Raw genomic sequence first — 17,121 nt, forward strand, 5'->3', positions numbered from 1 at the left:
TCGCTCCAATTGGTAAGGCATTGGTGGAGCAACCCCGAGTATAAACTCATGAACTTGCCTATCCACTACTTTTAACCGGGAGTGATGACCCCACAACTTGCCTATCGTATGCAATTAACTAGGATTGAAGACTATGGATGGATCATTTGTTTGTGTTAATGATATAAAGGGAGGTACCTTGGCTTCCCGAATCTGTTGTACGAATAAGCCTAATTAACTACTTGGTTAACACGATCATGCACTGCATTGCATGTGCTTTGGCGAGGAAGCGCACATTTAGGGAGTTTGCCATGTGCGACCGTGAGATGAAGTCGCTGAGAGAGTGCAGGCGAGGGCATGCATCATTTCCACATATCATCCCTGCATTAATAAGAGTAGATAGGATTGTTTGATGTATTGCTTTATCATTGCTGCTTGACTAAATTGATAATATGTTAACCTTTGTTTTATAGTTCCGTTGAGTTAGCTGCTCATTCCCACCTGGGATGGTGTTTTAAAATACAAACCAGATTCTGTTGTAGATGCAGGTAATGACGAATTCTATGCAATTGAAATGGACGTCATGGACGAGGAGGGGGAATTCTTCTATGTTCAGCTATTAAGCGAGTTTTCGTAGACCTTGTTCTGATTCGACGGGATTATAGGGTTATATGGATTAGTTGGACAGTTACACTTTGATATTTTATAAATTTTGGAATCTTATATGTATGTATTCAAGCTTGGTAACATACTCATACTCTGGAGGTTGTGAAACACTTATATACTTTATATATCTATCTCAGTCTTCCGCTTGCTAAATTACATTATCTTTGAAGCACGATATGCTGTTGTAGTGTAATCCCACTCATGTTAAATGCACTAATATGGACAACATTAAATCATCGCTATTTATGTTGTATAAGTGATGCGTTGGAATTCGAGAGTTGAGCTTTGCTTGACCCCCGATATTTGGGGCGTCACAGTGGGCCACAGAAAGCTTTCTCATGGAGCTTGGACGTTAAAGTTTTATCCTCTCATTGGGGTTGCTTGAGAATGAAGAGAGAACGAGAGAGAGAGAGAGAGAGAGAGAGAGAGAGAGAGAGAGAGAGAAGTGATGGAGTGATAGGTGTACTTGACATGTATGGGTTGCTTTGACTTTGGGGTTGCTTGGGGATGGGTGAAAGGCGATGTATACTTGAAGTGAGATGTGATGTGGTACTTGATTGATGGGATGTGATGTGATTGATTTGAAAGATTATATTGGATTTGCAAATGCGCGGCGTTTTCCTTAAACTAAACGCGGTCTCACATCTTCTGGCATGGGTATCGCCTCGGCGCGTAATACGCGGCGTTGGAATCGTGACAACGACGCGGTCGCTAGGGTACAAGTCTCGGGTTGAGCCGACTCTAAAATACGAGACATGACTCAAGGTTGCGCGCAATCACATGTATTTGGGTCAATCCAGGTCGGGTCTGGTTGGTTTAGGGTTGAGGATAGAGGATTTCGGCTTGCAGGTTGGGTCCTCTTGAGGTCTGGTCGGGCTGGGGTTGACCCTCAGCCCGACCCAACCCCCCCACGTTGGATCCCAAATGCGTATAGAACAAGGAAGAACAGCAGTGAACACAAAAATCTAAAGCCTCAGTTAGTGCTCCATGGGCCCCACCATGATGTATGTGTTTCATCCATTCTTTTCATCTATTTTTAAGTATCATTTTATATCTTTATCCCAAAAATGAGAGGGATATAAATCTCAATGGACCACACCACAGGAAAATAATAGTGATTGGATATCCATCATTTAAATCCTCTTAAGGCCCACTGTACGGTTTATTTGACATCCAACATGTTGATTAGGTCATAAAGACCCAGATGAAGAGAACAAACAAAGATCAACTTGATCCAATACTTTTATGGCCCTCAAAAAGTTTTTAATGGTCGAAGTTCATTCAACACTGTTTCCAGTAATGTGGTCCACTTGACACTGGTATATACCTCATTTTTTGTTTATTACTATAAATTGATCTAGAAAAATAGATGGACGGAATGGATGAAATACATACATCACGTTGGGCCACACCCCGTTTTCCAGCGCAGGAACTTCCTGCGAAAGGCTTTCGCAGGAAATCCGCGTCCTCGGATCGGGTGGATTTCTCAAAAATATCTCAGTAGGCCGCACCCCGCATCCTTGCGCAGGAACTTCCTGCCAAAGGCTTTCGCAGGAAAACCGCGTCCTTTTGGGGATTTCTAAAACCCTCCTTCGAATTCTATATCCCACTCTCTCGCTCTTCTTTTCGGATTCTAGAAACCCAAAACCCGATCTCCATCTCCGGCGAGATTCTGTTTCTATTGGCTGCTCGTTTCGGAGGTTTTTTGTTTCTCAGATTTCGCATCAGAAGGTATGCGATTCGCCTCTGATCTCTAGAAAATAAGTGTTAGGGTTTGATTTTGGTGGAATCGGAGTTATTTGTGGAAATTTGTATTTGCGTTGGGTTTTGGTTCGAAATATAGGGGTTTTCGAGTGATTTGATTTCTTTTGGTAGGAATTTTGGTTTTTCTAGGGTTTGGTGTTGGTGTAATCGGAGTGTTTAGGGAAGACTCTGGTTTCCCACACCCCCCCTCCCCTTCTTCTAGTAGTTTGATACATGTATCTTTAACGTTTTGCGAGCATTCTGCTGATTTCAATTCGTATTTTCTTCTTTTTTCACAGCTGTAATCCGTTGTTGAATCCTTTTCTTCTTCTTCTTCTTCTTCTTCTTCTTCTTCTTCAGGCGATAGAAACATAGAGAATCAAATAATTATGATGGGCGAGGGAAGAGCTCACCCGGAATGTATAAACGCGTCCAATCCTTACCATGAATGCGTTGAATTCTGCTTCAAAAGAATCATCGAAGCAAAGGAGCGGATTGAGAGAGAACAGGTGGAGAGAGGCGAATTGGGTTTGTTCCCATTACTTTGACTCTTCTTTTTGGATCATTCGATATATATATATATATATATATATATATATATATATATCACATTTGTCCATATTCCCATGAGAGTAATACAACATTGGTGGAGATCTTTCTCATTGCAAGTGATTAGAGTTTGGTAATCCGGCCTTGTAGTAAGATCTTGCCTAATTAGAAATGGATCCTGCCATGATATGTGCTTGCAGCACTGCTTAGTACTGAAGTTAGCTCGGTTGCTCAATTGGGTGTGGGTTAGTCGTGTCAACATCAGGGACCCATTTGGATGCACCCCCAAAAGGGGGTTTTGAGGCCTAGACGTAATTTTGAGCCAAACCTCTTTTCAAGATATGCATTTGGATGCACTTTCAACCCCCCTTGATCTCTTGCTTGACAAACGAGAAAAGCTCGCTCGCCCAAGACCAATCTGACTGGTTTTTGGCGAGTTGATGTTACAGACTTCTGTACAAACTCCTTTTCACAGAAGTTGCGTCCAAATGGAACCCACAGGATTTGGTGTTCAAGTTAGCAAAGTGAGTAACATTTACATTATATTTTGGGCCAAGTTTACTAGAACAGGGTCAAACTAATTGGGTTATTCAAGTTTTGAGCAAAAACTGTAAATGGGCAAATACACATCTTGTTTCAGTTGAGCCGAGCTAATCTATTGGAAGTGTTCTGCTAGCAATTGTTCTCCTTTCTATCTTATAACTAGATATTGATACAAGTGTGTGAGTGTGGATTCAATCACAGCGTGATCAAGTGCCCATCAACGATAAAAAGGGGGACAACTATATATATATATATATATATATATATATATATATATATATATATATATATATATATATATGGTTCCCTCTCCTCTCCAAAATGGACTTGGACCTTAGTCTTTAATCTTGATGCAATCAGCTCCCACCATCGCATCTCAGTTCAATAGGGTGGGCCCCATGTGCAATTAGATCAGCTTGGTGGATCCACAAGCAGTCTGATCTTATTGTGGACCCCACGTGTGTATTGTTGATTTGTGCGCTGTTCACATGTGCACTTGTCCATCCATATACATTCATTGCTTGGTTGAATTGTTTGTCTAATTAGTTTCCTAGTTAAATAGAAGTACTTTTCCCTTCATTAGTAGGACTTATTCTCTTACTATTGTCTTTATTTCTCCTGAACTTGAATTATTAAATTGATTAGAATGAAAAACTCTTTGATTGTAATTAATCTATGTCATAAACTATGAGATAATGCTTGATTGTAATTAACCTATGTAATATAGTGCTTGATTGTAATTAAACTATGTAATAGTCTATTACATTGCGCCTGTGGGATTTATGCTCTCATTGCCACTTCCCAACCTAGATAAAAGAGGAGGGTTGCATCAGATTGTGATGCAAACCCTGAAAGGGGAAGCAAATAAATCAATAAGAAAAGAAAAAGATTGCGGGAAAGATCCAACAATCTTCTAGTCGAATGCTAGAGATCACGAATACAAGACTATGAGCAAGCTCAATAGTCCTCTAGTCTTGAACTAGAGTTCCCCCCCCCCCCAAAAAAAAAAAAAAACAACAACAACTATAGAGAAAATAAGAAAATTTCAATCAACTTGTCTTATTCCATAGGCTATAGGCCCTATTTATAATCAAACCTTACGGTTTGCAATAAAAGGCTATGGAATCTAAACATCTGAGAAAATAGGAAAATATTTAAATAACAAAGCATGATAATTAAGAAAGTGCTTAAATAAGAAGATACTTGGATAAGAAAAATATAAAATTATTACATGCCTAATATAAAGATATGAAAGAAAGAGGAAATTTTATAATCTAGAGATTCAAAAGAAAATGAAAGTAGTGATGGGCTAAAAAGGGAAGGTGGTCCTTTTCTTGTACATGTGCGGAGCGTGCACGTGTGGGATGTGGGGCGATTGCATCAGATCGGTAGCCGGCATCAAACTTATGCGAAAACTTCTAACATGAATATGAACAATATGACATTCCAACTCATGCTAGGACGTTCCTTGTAAGCTATGTGCTGCGCCGATGCCTAGTTGTAGCGAGAAATGGGCAAGGGTTGGCTAGGGTGTCCCCTGAAAGTAATGTGCCATAACAACGCCTAGTTGTTGTGAGAAGTAAGCAAGGGTTCTTCTGCATCATTCTTGACCTATGTGGGTAAAGAAGCTAGTCCTGGAGAATAGGATTCGTCTTGCCACAGGGAATACCTGAACATTGATAGGTAAGATTATGTATTTAGTAGATATGATGAAACAAATGAGAGTTAACATAGCTTCTGTTCAGGAGACCAAGTTGAAAGGGGCCAAAATTGGAGAAATTAATGGATATAAGCTTTGGTATGTTATGAAGGACAATAATAGAAACAAGATAGGGATAGTGGTAGATAAAGATTTAAAGGGTAAAGTTGTGGATGTTAATAGAGTAAGGGATGTGATTTTATTAATAAAACTTGTCTTCGGAGAGGAGATAATCGTTACTTTTAGTGCATATACGTTGCGTGTAGGGTTATAGGAGGACAGCATTAAGAGACAATTCTAAAAGGCTATAGATGGACTAATGCAAGAAATTCGCAACGGAAAGAGGATATTTGTCGGAGGAGACTTAAATGGTCATGTAGGAAAAGAAAGTAGAGGATATGAGAGGGTGCATGGAGGATATGGTTTTGGAAGCTATCCTTGACTTCGCTATGCATACTATCTAGCTCTAGCAGACATATACTTTAAAAAGAGAGATGAACATTTAAGCTTTGGTATGTTATGAAGGACAATTTTAAAAGTGGATCATATATGAGCCAAATAGATTTCTTTCTACTTAGGAAGACAAAGTGATCAATATGTAATTGCAAGGTGATGCCTAGAGAGAGATTGACTGTGCAACATAGGTTAATGGTCATGAATGTTTATATTAAGGGATCAAAGAAAGGGAACGGAATTAATAGGTGTCTAAAAATGTGGGAGAATTTAAAAGGAGAAAACAATGTCATTCATAAATAAATTGATGGAAGAAAGAAAGTAGAATGCCAAGGAAAAAGTAAATGTCATGTGAAATGAGATGGTTGAGTGCAGCATTAGGAAAGTGGCAAAAAATGTTTTAAGAGTATGTAGATGGAAAAGCTAATCATATAAGGAAACTTGGTGGTGGAATGACGACGCACAAAAAGCTATTAACTAGAAACGTGCATGTTTCAAAGCCTAGCAAGGGACTATAAACAATGAAAATCTTGAACAATATAGAAATGTCATAAAGATTGCTAAGGAAGTAGTAAGTGAAGCTAACTATGATTATCTTTACAATAGATTAAAGACAAGAAAATGAAAAAGATGTCTTTGAACTTGCAAAATGAGAGGAAGAGTAGGGACCTAGATTAATGTTAGATGCATTAAGAGTGATGACCAGAGGGTACTAGTCCAGGAAAATGAGATCAATGGAAGTTGGAGAGGCTATTTCAGAACTTGTTATACGACAATCACTCTAGTAGCATAGAGATAGAATGAACCATAAACTTAAATAACGTCAGAGTCCATAGATACTTTTGTGGGATTAGGCTATTTGAAGTGAAAGAAGCTTTGAGAAAGTTGAAAACAAGAAAGGCCGTTGGACAAAATGGGATACCAATAGAGGTTTGGAAGTGTATGGGAGATACGTTGGTTGACAAAGTTGTTCAACAGGATTGTAAGATTGAAGCAAATGGCAGACGAATGGGGGAAAAGTACATGGTACCTAAGGGGACATACAATGCCGCACCGATTATTGTGGTTTAAACTTATGAGCCATAGTATGAAACTTTGATAAAGAGTGATTGAGCAAAGACTTAGGCATGAGACAAATGTATTTGAAAATTAGTTTGATTCCATGCCAGGGAGGTCTACCACTGAAGGTATTTTTCTACTTGGGCAATTGATTGAGAAATATAGGGAGAGGAGGAAGGATTTTGACATGGTCTTTGTCGACTTAGAGAAAGCTTAGGATAGGGTCCTAGAGAGTTAATCAAGTGGGTGTTGGGAGATAGAGGTTCAAGATGATATATTGACATGATTAAGGAATAAGGATATATATGGTAGTAGTAACAAATGTGAGGACCACTAGTGGAGAGAAAAGTTAGTTCCCAATTACTGTAGGCTTGCACTAGAGATTAGCATTGAGCCCATACCTTTTCTCATTAGTTATGAATGAGTTAGCGAAACATTTATAAGAAGAGATCCCATGGTGTATGTTGTTTGCAGATGGCGTAGTTTCAATTGATAGGATGCAGGAGGGCATAAACACAAAGTTAGATATGTGGAGAGGTGCTTTAGAATCTAAAGGATTTAAAAATAGTAAGACTAAACTAGAGTGTATGGAGTTCAATTTTAGTAATAACATGAGTGGGAACGACGAATTAGTAAAGATGGCTGACTAAGAAGTTCTCCAAAATGACCACTTTCGATATCTTGGGTCGACAATTCATGAGAGTGGAGAGATTGAAAATGCTCTCGCTCATAGAAACTGAGCAGGATGTAAGAAATGGAGATGTGCCTATGGAGTTTTATCTGATTGTCGTGTACCACTCAAAGTTTGAAAGGCAAACTTTATAGGATGGCTATAAGACCAGACATACTTTACGGACAAAATGTTGGGCAATTAAGGACCATGTCCATAAGATGAGTGTAGTTTAAATGAGGATGTTGAGATGGATGAGTAGCAAAATAAGGAAATAATTAGAAATGAATGCATTCAAGGGAATTTAAGAGTAGCACCAATAGGTAACAAGATGAGGGAAAGTAAACTTTGATGGTTTGGTCATGTGCAATGGAGACCAAGCACTATGCTAGTTAGGAGTGAGTTTGTAAAAGTTGAAGGATCTAAAAGGGTAAGGGGAAGGCCCCCAAAAGGACGTGGTTAGGAGGTAGTAAGAAAAGACCTGATGACCTATGGTTTAGCTATAGTTATGGCCCTTGTGGAATGGCAGAAAAGGATTCATGTAACCTTATCCCATGCCCCTCTCGCACTTGTTTTATCCCCCCACAAGTAGTCAAGGAGTTTTGTCCTGCTCATGCATTAAGTGTCTGCACGTGCGAAGCTTTCCCTCCCCCTATTTATCATAGGCGAGAGGCATTTCCTTTGTTGAAGCTTGCTAGGGCAGTTGAAGATCTTAGTGAGGAGCACACTTCGGCCCTTAATCCTTCGGTAGTTGGAAGCTGCATGCAACTTCTTCCAGCAAGTTCTGGTGATAGCCTGGTGGAGCTTGATAGTGAGGAGATCGACCAAGGGTGTCTTCTCTCAAATGAATAGTGGGATGCTTAGGTAGATGTTGGAAGAGGGTCGCTAATGAATCACTAGGAAGAATGTGGTGAGATGGAGGGGGTTGCGTTGGTGTTGGGGAATGTGGATCCTAATGAGGACATTCTGGAAGAGGCTTTGATCATTACTCCTTTACATGCCATTGCCACCATCATGAGAGAAGAAAACCATGCTATCTATCAGTATAATCCGACCACGACAACATTAGTGCAAGTTTCTTAGGGGAACCCTGGCTTCTAATGAAACCACCTATTATTGATTCCTCTCTTGGCTGAACAGAAGGTTAGATGAGATGGCTTCTTTGTTCTATTATAAACTCATCTACTGTTCATTCGGTTCTCAAATGATCTCCGCTATAAGAATTGAGTAAGCCGATCCCAACTTCTCTTAGACTGGGTTGTCAGGATTTGCCCGCAAACAAACGTTGCTTCTTGCCCACGTACTCGTAAGGTATCCCAGAATCTCTAGCCTCTTCTTGATCTGGCTCATTGGAGCCTCCAACTCGATTATGCCTTTGTGGATGTTGTTGGCTTTGAGGAGGGTATAGTGAACTGAGAGATTTGGAGGAAGGAAGATAATGTCTCTAGTGAGTATTCAATATCGGTAGTTTTACAAGACAAATCTTCCGACTTTCAGTGGGTTCTCTCAACCGTGTATGGCCCTTGCATCTTAAGTGAGAGAGAGCAATTGTGGGGTAGCTAAATAGAGTCAGATAGAGGTGGAGTTTGTCATGGTGTGTTGGTAGAGATTTAAATGTAGCTTGATTCTTGCAGGAAAATTCAAATGCGGGGGTTTATAACTCTTAGCATGAAAGACTTCCCAAATTGGGTGGACCTTCCAATAGGGTGGGCTAAATTTACATGGACAAATAGGTAGGAAAAAGCTATTCTATCATGTTTAGATAGATTTTTGGTGTTTGTCGACTGGTTTGAGAAATCCTCGCTTGTTTGTCAACATGGTTTGCCAAGATGTATGTTTGATCATTGTCCAACTATGTTGAGGGTGATTGAGGAGGACTGGGGCTCGAAAGCCTTTCAGGTTCGAACTTGCTTGGCTAGAGATCTATGGATTTAAGCAGAGTTGATAATTGATTGGTGGGCTTCATTTGCGGTCAATAGATTTGTTGGATTTAGGTTAAGTCGAAAACTTAAATTGCTAAAAGAGAAGTTAAAAATATGGAAGTTCTCAGTGTTTGGGAGGCATGGATCAACATCTTATTGGAGGAGACTCACGAGTTGGATGCAAGGTATTCAAAATCGGTTACATTACGGTAATGGCCATAACTGTTATGCGCTACGGGGTTGAAACGGCCATAACGGTCGTTACAGAAAAAATAGGCCATAAAGGCCTTGTAATGGTCCTGTAACAATTTTTTCAAAAAATAAAAAAATGTCGTAACGGCTGATATGGGGGTTGTAACAGCCGTTACGGCCCGTATCATAACGGTAATGTTGGTGGCCGTTACGGCTACCGTTACTGTTTTGGAACACCTTGGTTGGATGTTAAAGTGAAGGCATGTCAGCTGGCAGGTGAAGAACGTGAAATGAGAGCTATATTAGCCTTGAGATACACTAACCGCCTTAAAGAGGAGAAATCAAGTGCAAGCAAAGATCAAGAGCGTTGTCGCTTAAAGAATGGGACTAAGAATACACAATTTTTTCATAACATAGCCAACAAACGCGTGGGGCAACTGAATAAACAATTTCGTATTGGTGGACAAAAGTACATTGGAAAAGGAGCATATTTGTGATTCAGTTGTTCATTTTTACAAGAACTTGTTATCCTGCAAATAGTACAAGAGACCACGACTAGATAATTTGGAATTTCTTCAATTATCAAGTAAGGAGGTGGCATCTGTTAAAATTTCGATCTATGAAGAAGCTAAAGCATCTCTTAACTCGATGTGTGGAAATAAGGTCCCAGGTCCAGATGGCTTCCCGATGATGTTCTTTCAGAAATTTTGCAAGCAGCTAAAGGGGATGTGATGGCGTTCATTTCTAAATTCTTTGAGCGAAGTCGTCTTTCAAATGATCTCAAGGAGTCATTCATATTTCTCATTCCTAAAGTTGAAGGGGCGGAAAGGTTGAAAGACTTTAGGCCCATTAGCCTAATTGGGGGTTTGTATAAATTTCTAGCTTAAGTATTTACCTTGAGTTTTTGTACCTTGAGGTTTTGGGGAGTGCTTTTAAAGAACCAGGGTGCTTTTGTTACAACAAGTGGATTCTGAATAACACCCTCATCACTCATGAATGCATTAATTCTAGATGTAAGGGAGGGAAGCGTGTGCCAATTGGCAAGCTCGACATCGAAAAGGCATACAATCATAAACTAGGAGTTCCTAGACTACGTGCTTGGGATTGGGTTGCGGGCAGAAATGGAGGGGTTGGATGCATTATCGTGTCTAATTAGTTGCTTTCTCCATTCTAGTAAACAGATTGCCAATGGCCTTTTTCAAGGCATCTAGGGGCATTAGACAGGGTGATCCTCTATCCCCTTACCTTTTTGTAGTGGTTGGGGAGGCACTTAGGGCTCGTTTGGATACACTACCAAATAAGTTACTTTTTCTACTTACAGTAGTGGATAAGTAACTTATTTGAGATAAATAAGTTTGGTTTAAGATCAGTTATAAGTAACTTTTTTTTACTTAAAGTTAGTAACAGCTTAATAAGCTACTTGAGGCATAAGTAGCTTATCTTAAGTAACTTTTGATCCGAACGCCCCTTTAGTAAGTTGTTGCATAGAGGGGAGGAGACTGGATCAATTGCCCTAAATTGTTGCTTGATAGGTTGGAAAAGTTGAAAAGAGACTTTGTGAAAAAGGGGTTGAGATAAAAAAGAAGTTTCATCTTCTCAAATGGGATGTGTGTGCAAGCTACTAGATGAAAGCAGAGTTGGCATAAGGAATTTTGGAATCATGAACATGGCGTTCCTTGGAAAGTCTGTTTGGAGATTTGGTACTAAAGAGGGTAGACTACGGAGGGAACTTATTGCGAGAAAGTATGGTAGGTGGGCGAGGAGTGAAGAGCTTCCTCTACCATGCCTTTATTTTGTGGAAAGCGGTAGTGTTGACAGGGCATATGTTTCGTAGTGGGATCTCCTTTTTGCTTGGTGTTGGAAACTGCACCCGTTTTTGGGGTGGATGTTAGTGTGGAGACCGGGCACTTGTAGAAGTATATCCTAGAGTGGCTCACCTTGCATAATATAGGAGCATCTCTACAAACTGTTGTAACTCCATTTGCGGTGGTTTTGTGGTACGGTCTCTCCCTTATGTAGGGAGGGTTTTCACCTTGTTGCAAGTCTTCTTGTCCTCCTCCTCCTCCTCAATTAACCACTTGTTCATGTGAGTTTCCGCCTTACATGAGCCACTTGCCTCACACGGGCCCCAAATCCATGGGTTCTGTGGGCCCAACCCCGAGTGTGCCCCTGCATCCCACAGGCCACCCCACTCGAGCCCGGTGTAAAAATGCCCCTGTATTAGATACACAATGAATAAAGAAGAAAAATGTGTGCATCTAAATAGAGATGTAAATAAGTGCTTGATTTCTATTAAAATGATTGAACTTTGTATATTAACAAATTAGTGCATGTACTAGTTAATTAATTTCTTTTCTTATTTTGAAAATTGAAAAGGTAGGCAAATTTTTATTAAATTCTATATAATAAATATGTAATGGGGTACATATTTATGTTGTTTAAAAATATTAATTTTTTGGATAGAATTGCATTACTTATGGCCGACAACACATGTTTTTGTCCTTTAAATAATGGAAAACTAATTGCGTAGTTTATATATATAATGGTTTGAGTTCCAAGTGTGTAATTATGTGATACATGTGATATTTCCTAGGATGCTTCCTTATCCCAAGGTTGCAATCAGTGGTGATGTCAATACATACATTGCTAAGTTCATCTTAAGTCATAGCTCGACACTCAAACTTCTCCTTAAACATCCTTTGTTGGACCACCGCAAGCTCAATTCTCCCAAATTATGCAGTAATAAAATCAGCAGTGAGCTTCCTGGCTTATTGGACCAGGGTAATCACTCCATTGCATATAAACTCGTTATCTTGTCTTTCACGACGAACCAAAATCTTAAATTATGTTCCAAGACTACGATAGAGGAAGTATCTAGGTTTGCCCATTTTGCCTTCTTCTTCAGAGGCCTTCGACATTTGGGCCGCTCAATCTTACACTTAGCCAACAGTCAATGGGAAAATGTTCTCCATCTGATCTACTTCAAACTTATATTCCAGCATCATTCATTCATCAATTGGGACCCTTCTATGCATTCCACTTCCCTTGCATTATTTGTTTTAGCTTTAAGCATCTTTGATTGCTTACTCCCTTATGCCTTATTCCTTGATTTCTTCCTCACTTGAGCCAACCAAGTCAACAGAGGTTGCTACAGGGTTGCAGGGTTTTGGGTAACCCAACCGTCTTACATTGTAGTTCCAGTTTCAGGTACCATATGATGTCAGAATCTTGTGAAACTAGTCTTACTTGAAAGCTTATCAAATTAGCTTGCCAACAAGCCCAAGATCACCGTTTGGATATCAAATGTGAGAGATATGGCCGATTTAATGAGAGTGTCAGACTGGCTGCGGGCCTTCTGGATTCGCAGTTTGTTGCGGGCCTCCTGAGTTAGCAGCCGCTGCAAACTTGCCAGGTTTGCAGCTGGTTGCAGGCCTGTCTGGTCTGCAGCAATTGCAGTTTCATATCTTCTGATACATCAGAATGGCTCCAAACCTTACATGTAGCTTCGATGCATTCACTGGATTGTGGTCTTCGATTTGGCATAGTTTTCAGGCAAATCTGATAAGCAGGCCCCACTAGGCCACCCCATGATGGTTACTCATGCTGATTCACTTTCACACGGTTTTGACATTAGATTGACTTCAAACTATAAAGGTGTCCTTAGCATACTGATATCTTGTCCTGGTGTGTTTTATGGGGCAAATCTGGTGCGTGTGGGTCCCACTTGGCTTATGCATGATGAGTAACTGTAAATGGGCTGATCTAGCATGATCCTACCTCTGATAAGCTTCCAACTTTACACACCCTCAGTGTGCTAATACCTTCATCCACGCACGTTTCTAGGCACAGATCCATAGGCCCACTCCACCAATTCACTTATGGTGGATAGCCGTGGACATGAAGATTTTGCACGATCCAACCATCGGATGAAACTTCGCACGTCTTTGTCGTGTTGTGGCCTTCAATCTGAAGTGTTCTCTGGAGCAGATCTTTAAGTGGGCCCCATTTGCCACCCAATGATGAGTATCTATAGCCAGATCATTAAAGCATGATCTTGCCCTAAGCTTACTCCTTGACACAACACAACGTAGGTCTATAGGTGGGCCCTGCCGAGCATCAAGTCAGCGTACTTAAGTCACAATCACAGCTTTGAGCTTCTTTTCAACTGGGCCTCATGAGATCTCAATTGTCTTTCGTAAGTTGTTTCTTATGTGATATCACTTGGGTCTTTCAGGAGTTGTTTCTTGACAACAAGATTTTATCTTCAACAATTTGCAGTTCATTGTCAAATGGGTGCTCCTGGAACCAGTGTTTTAAATATCGACGATATCAGCCGATATATCCCACGATATATCTTGTATCCCACTTGTGCGATACGAAACGCACAGGTAGTGCCGATATATCCCACCTACTTGATCCAGTAAGCATTTTTTATTTTTGATCCATGTTTTTGTTGTAAATCACGTTAAACCAGTGTCAAATGATTACAAATGTATGATTCTTCATATTTGCAATGAAAAATCATGGATTTGGAACTTCAATTTAGAGATTTAGGGGAGATGGGTCAAGTTGTGGAAAATTGAGAAATATCAAAATTTCTCAATTTCTCGCAAATCAATTGCAATCTTTGTATCCAAACACAAAATTAAACTTGTATGTAACTTGATCTAGTGATTCTTCTTTTGCTTTTGAATGTATTGCTTGTGTTTCCATACATGTCTTCTTACGTTTATAAATTATATGAATAGACTTTGAATATACTTGCATCAATTCAGTTGGAAAGTGCATTTATTAGGACCCCATAGAAAGAAAACCCCAATTATGTGCACTATTTTTTGTAATGTTTTGATTTCTAAGTGTGTATTGGTGTCTTTTTCAACAATCCCTGAAGTTTCATTGAAAAATTTGACCAATTTCCCAATGTTGTTCCCATGTTTCCCAACAACAGTGATACATTATGCGATACAACCGATATATCCCATGCAATAACCAATATGTATCCGTATCCCAAGGGTGCGATACATTACGCGATAACGATATTTAAAACATTGCTTGGAACAATGATTCTTTTAGCTTGTATCAAAGTTAATCAACCATATCCCCTCTCTCTCAATTCAAGTGAATGATTTTTGTTTTTAATCAGATTTCTCCTCTTTTTTTTTTTTCTTTTTTTTTTTTTTTGAGTTTGCTCGATTTTATCTTTTTGGAAATAATATTGAACATAATCTACAATTCCTTGGAGATAATATCTTTTTGGAGGTGGAGAATGTTCCTTTTGGCTGGTTTGTGGGCTATTTGGGCCGAAAGGAATAATGGATGTTTCAGAGATAAATGTGGCTCCTCCAGGAGTGTTTTCTCTTCGGCCCTTGCCAATGTAGTTCTTTGCGTTGGGCTGTAGCCCTCGTAATTTTTCTGCTTTCTCTTTCTGTCTTTTTTGTTGTTTGCTGTTCTTTTTCTTTCGGCTTTGCTGTTTTTAATAAAGTTATCTTTATATATAAAAAAAAAATGTACAATTCCTTCATTGGATTTTGTTGCATCAAACAACTAACAATTGCCTCATGAAGACTGTATGATATTATATTCTAGTATTGTAATGATTCATCCATTTCAATCATTTAATTCTTTCTCAATTTTGACTGTTTTATATATTGTTATAGAAACTAAAAAGGGGAGTGGTGGTGGGCCATCCTTCGTAGATGGCTATGATCAAAATGAAGAACAAAAACTAGGTGTAGCAGAAAACACTGATGGTGAAGAACATGTTGATGGTGATAATGGACAGCCTGTTGAGGAAAATATTGAAGTAGACTACTCGAATCTTACTGGGAGACAGAAGAAACTGTTTGAATTGAGGCTGAAGATGGTGAGTCTCTTCCAACCCATAAAAATAGTAGTATCATTATGTGAAGTTAACATGACTTGTTTCATTTCCTTTTACCTTAAAATAGTAGTATCACTATGTGAAGTTAACATGACTTTTTTTGGCCATGGTTCTCTGCTTGCAGAATGAGGCAAGAAAGGCAAATCAAATTGCAATGCTGGCAGAGAAAAAACGAATAGAAGCTCCTGCTGAGTCAAGAGGCATTTCCAAACAGAAATGGATTGAAGAGAGGAAAAAGAAAATTGGAAAACTGCTTGATGCAAATGGGTTGGATATGAGTAAGGCATACATGCTTGATACACAGGAGACAGCAGAATCAAAATATAAGAAATGGGATAAGGATCCTGCCCCGTTTGGCTGGGATGGTGAGCTTAAATTGCAGTGCTCGTTTTTTTCTTTTTTTAAAAACTTGTTTGGTTGTATTAGCCGATTCCAAACAGCTGGGACAAAGCTATGATGATGACGATTTCTTAGGTTTTTTTTATTTAAAAAAAATAAAAAATCTGATATACATCCCCAACGATTTCTTAGGTCACTAATCACTAGCTTAATTTTCATATTATTTAAACATTTAGCCTTTTCAAAAAAATAAAATAATATTATCTAAACATTTTCGTATTCCCTTCTCTTTTCTAATATATATATATCATGACTTTTCAAAAATAAAATAAAATATTATTTAAACATTTTCCACTCTCGAATATAGGCCCCATTTAGCCTTTCTGCGCTTTTGTAAGTAGGTCCCTTTGCCCTGCTTTCTGCTCCAAATGGTAACTGGGATAAGAATAACACTGAGCGGTTCTGTCCCTCTTGTAATTTGGGTGGAGCACATCCAGTCTGCTGAAAATTGAGAACTTCCAAACATGCCCTTTTGTTTCTCCTTTCCTTTTCCTTTCAATGTTCTTTACTGAGGTTTGCTGTTCATGTCCAGCTGGTGCAACCTTCAGAAACCCAATTGGGCATGCATGGACATCTATGCCCATCATCAGAACACATTATTTGTTGTTGAATCAATTATTCACATGGTTTTATGTAGTTTATTAAGCCAATAAATCCCATCTGTCCCAAACAGTATTCAATCAGAAGACGCTGTACAATGCTTACAAAAAACGCACTAAGAACATAGAGTGCGACATGGAAGAATACAACAAGTTGAAAGAAGCTGATCCAGAGTTTTACCGTGAAGCTTCCAGTCTTCAGTATGGGAAGGTAACTATATTTCAGAAACACAACTTCCTTTCAGTTAGATGTCAATATGAGCTGCCATTAATGTCTTTGGTGGAGCAGGCACCGAAGACTTCGGAGGAGAAAATAGACAAAATGGTGAAGGAACTCAAGGACCGGGACGAGAAACGCAGGTCATTCAGCAGGAGACGAAGATTCCATGAGGAGAAGGACATTGACTCAATCAATGACAGGAATGAACATTTCAATAAGAAGATTGAAAGAGCCTTTGGCAAATACACACTCGAGATCAAGAACAATCTTGAGCGCGGAACTGCTTTGCCAGATTAGAGATGGGGGGTATATGCTTATGTCTTGTGATTCCTTTCCAGCATGCACCCATGGGATTTGTATTTGAATATCTACCTGTTGTTGTCATTGAGAATGATAGCTTATGTAAGCTTTTAGATTGCATTAGGATGTACAGTTGATTTCTGTTGAATGATCAATCTGTGGCAAACTGACATATCCGCAGACTGGAATGGTCAGTCCCAACTTTTTACTACCATTTTTTGTTGGATTGGGAACAAAAACAAGATGG

The 17,121-nt window shown here is 39.3% G+C and overlaps 1 protein-coding gene across 1 annotated transcript; it reads left to right on the top strand.

The window, feature by feature from the left end:
- The first annotated feature begins 2,236 nt into the window (after positions 1-2,236).
- On the top strand, positions 2,237-17,085 carry LOC131249436 (uncharacterized). Its single transcript, XM_058250231.1, has 6 exons — positions 2,237-2,376; positions 2,749-2,916; positions 15,133-15,338; positions 15,481-15,721; positions 16,429-16,565; positions 16,644-17,085. The coding sequence occupies exons 2-6, from the start codon at positions 2,778-2,780 to the stop codon at positions 16,869-16,871; spliced, it is 951 nt and encodes a 316-aa protein (XP_058106214.1). The 5' UTR covers positions 2,237-2,376; positions 2,749-2,777; the 3' UTR covers positions 16,872-17,085.
- The last annotated feature ends 36 nt before the right edge of the window (positions 17,086-17,121 follow it).

Source organism: Magnolia sinica, chromosome 6 (assembly GCF_029962835.1).
Source record: "Magnolia sinica isolate HGM2019 chromosome 6, MsV1, whole genome shotgun sequence".
NCBI classification, from domain to species: domain Eukaryota; kingdom Viridiplantae; phylum Streptophyta; class Magnoliopsida; order Magnoliales; family Magnoliaceae; genus Magnolia; species Magnolia sinica.

What these genes read in the sequence shown, in the direction of transcription:
- LOC131249436 (XM_058250231.1), top strand. Translation starts at nt 2,778, where the DNA reads ATGATGGGCGAGGGAAGAGCTCACCCGGAATGTATAAACGCGTCCAAT. An exon ending in TTGAATTGAGGCTGAAGATG is followed by an intron (nt 15,339 to 15,480) that starts GTGAGTCTCTTC and finishes CTCTGCTTGCAG; the next exon opens with AATGAGGCAAGAAAGGCAAA. An exon ending in CCAGTCTTCAGTATGGGAAG is followed by an intron (nt 16,566 to 16,643) that starts GTAACTATATTT and finishes TTGGTGGAGCAG; the next exon opens with GCACCGAAGACTTCGGAGGA.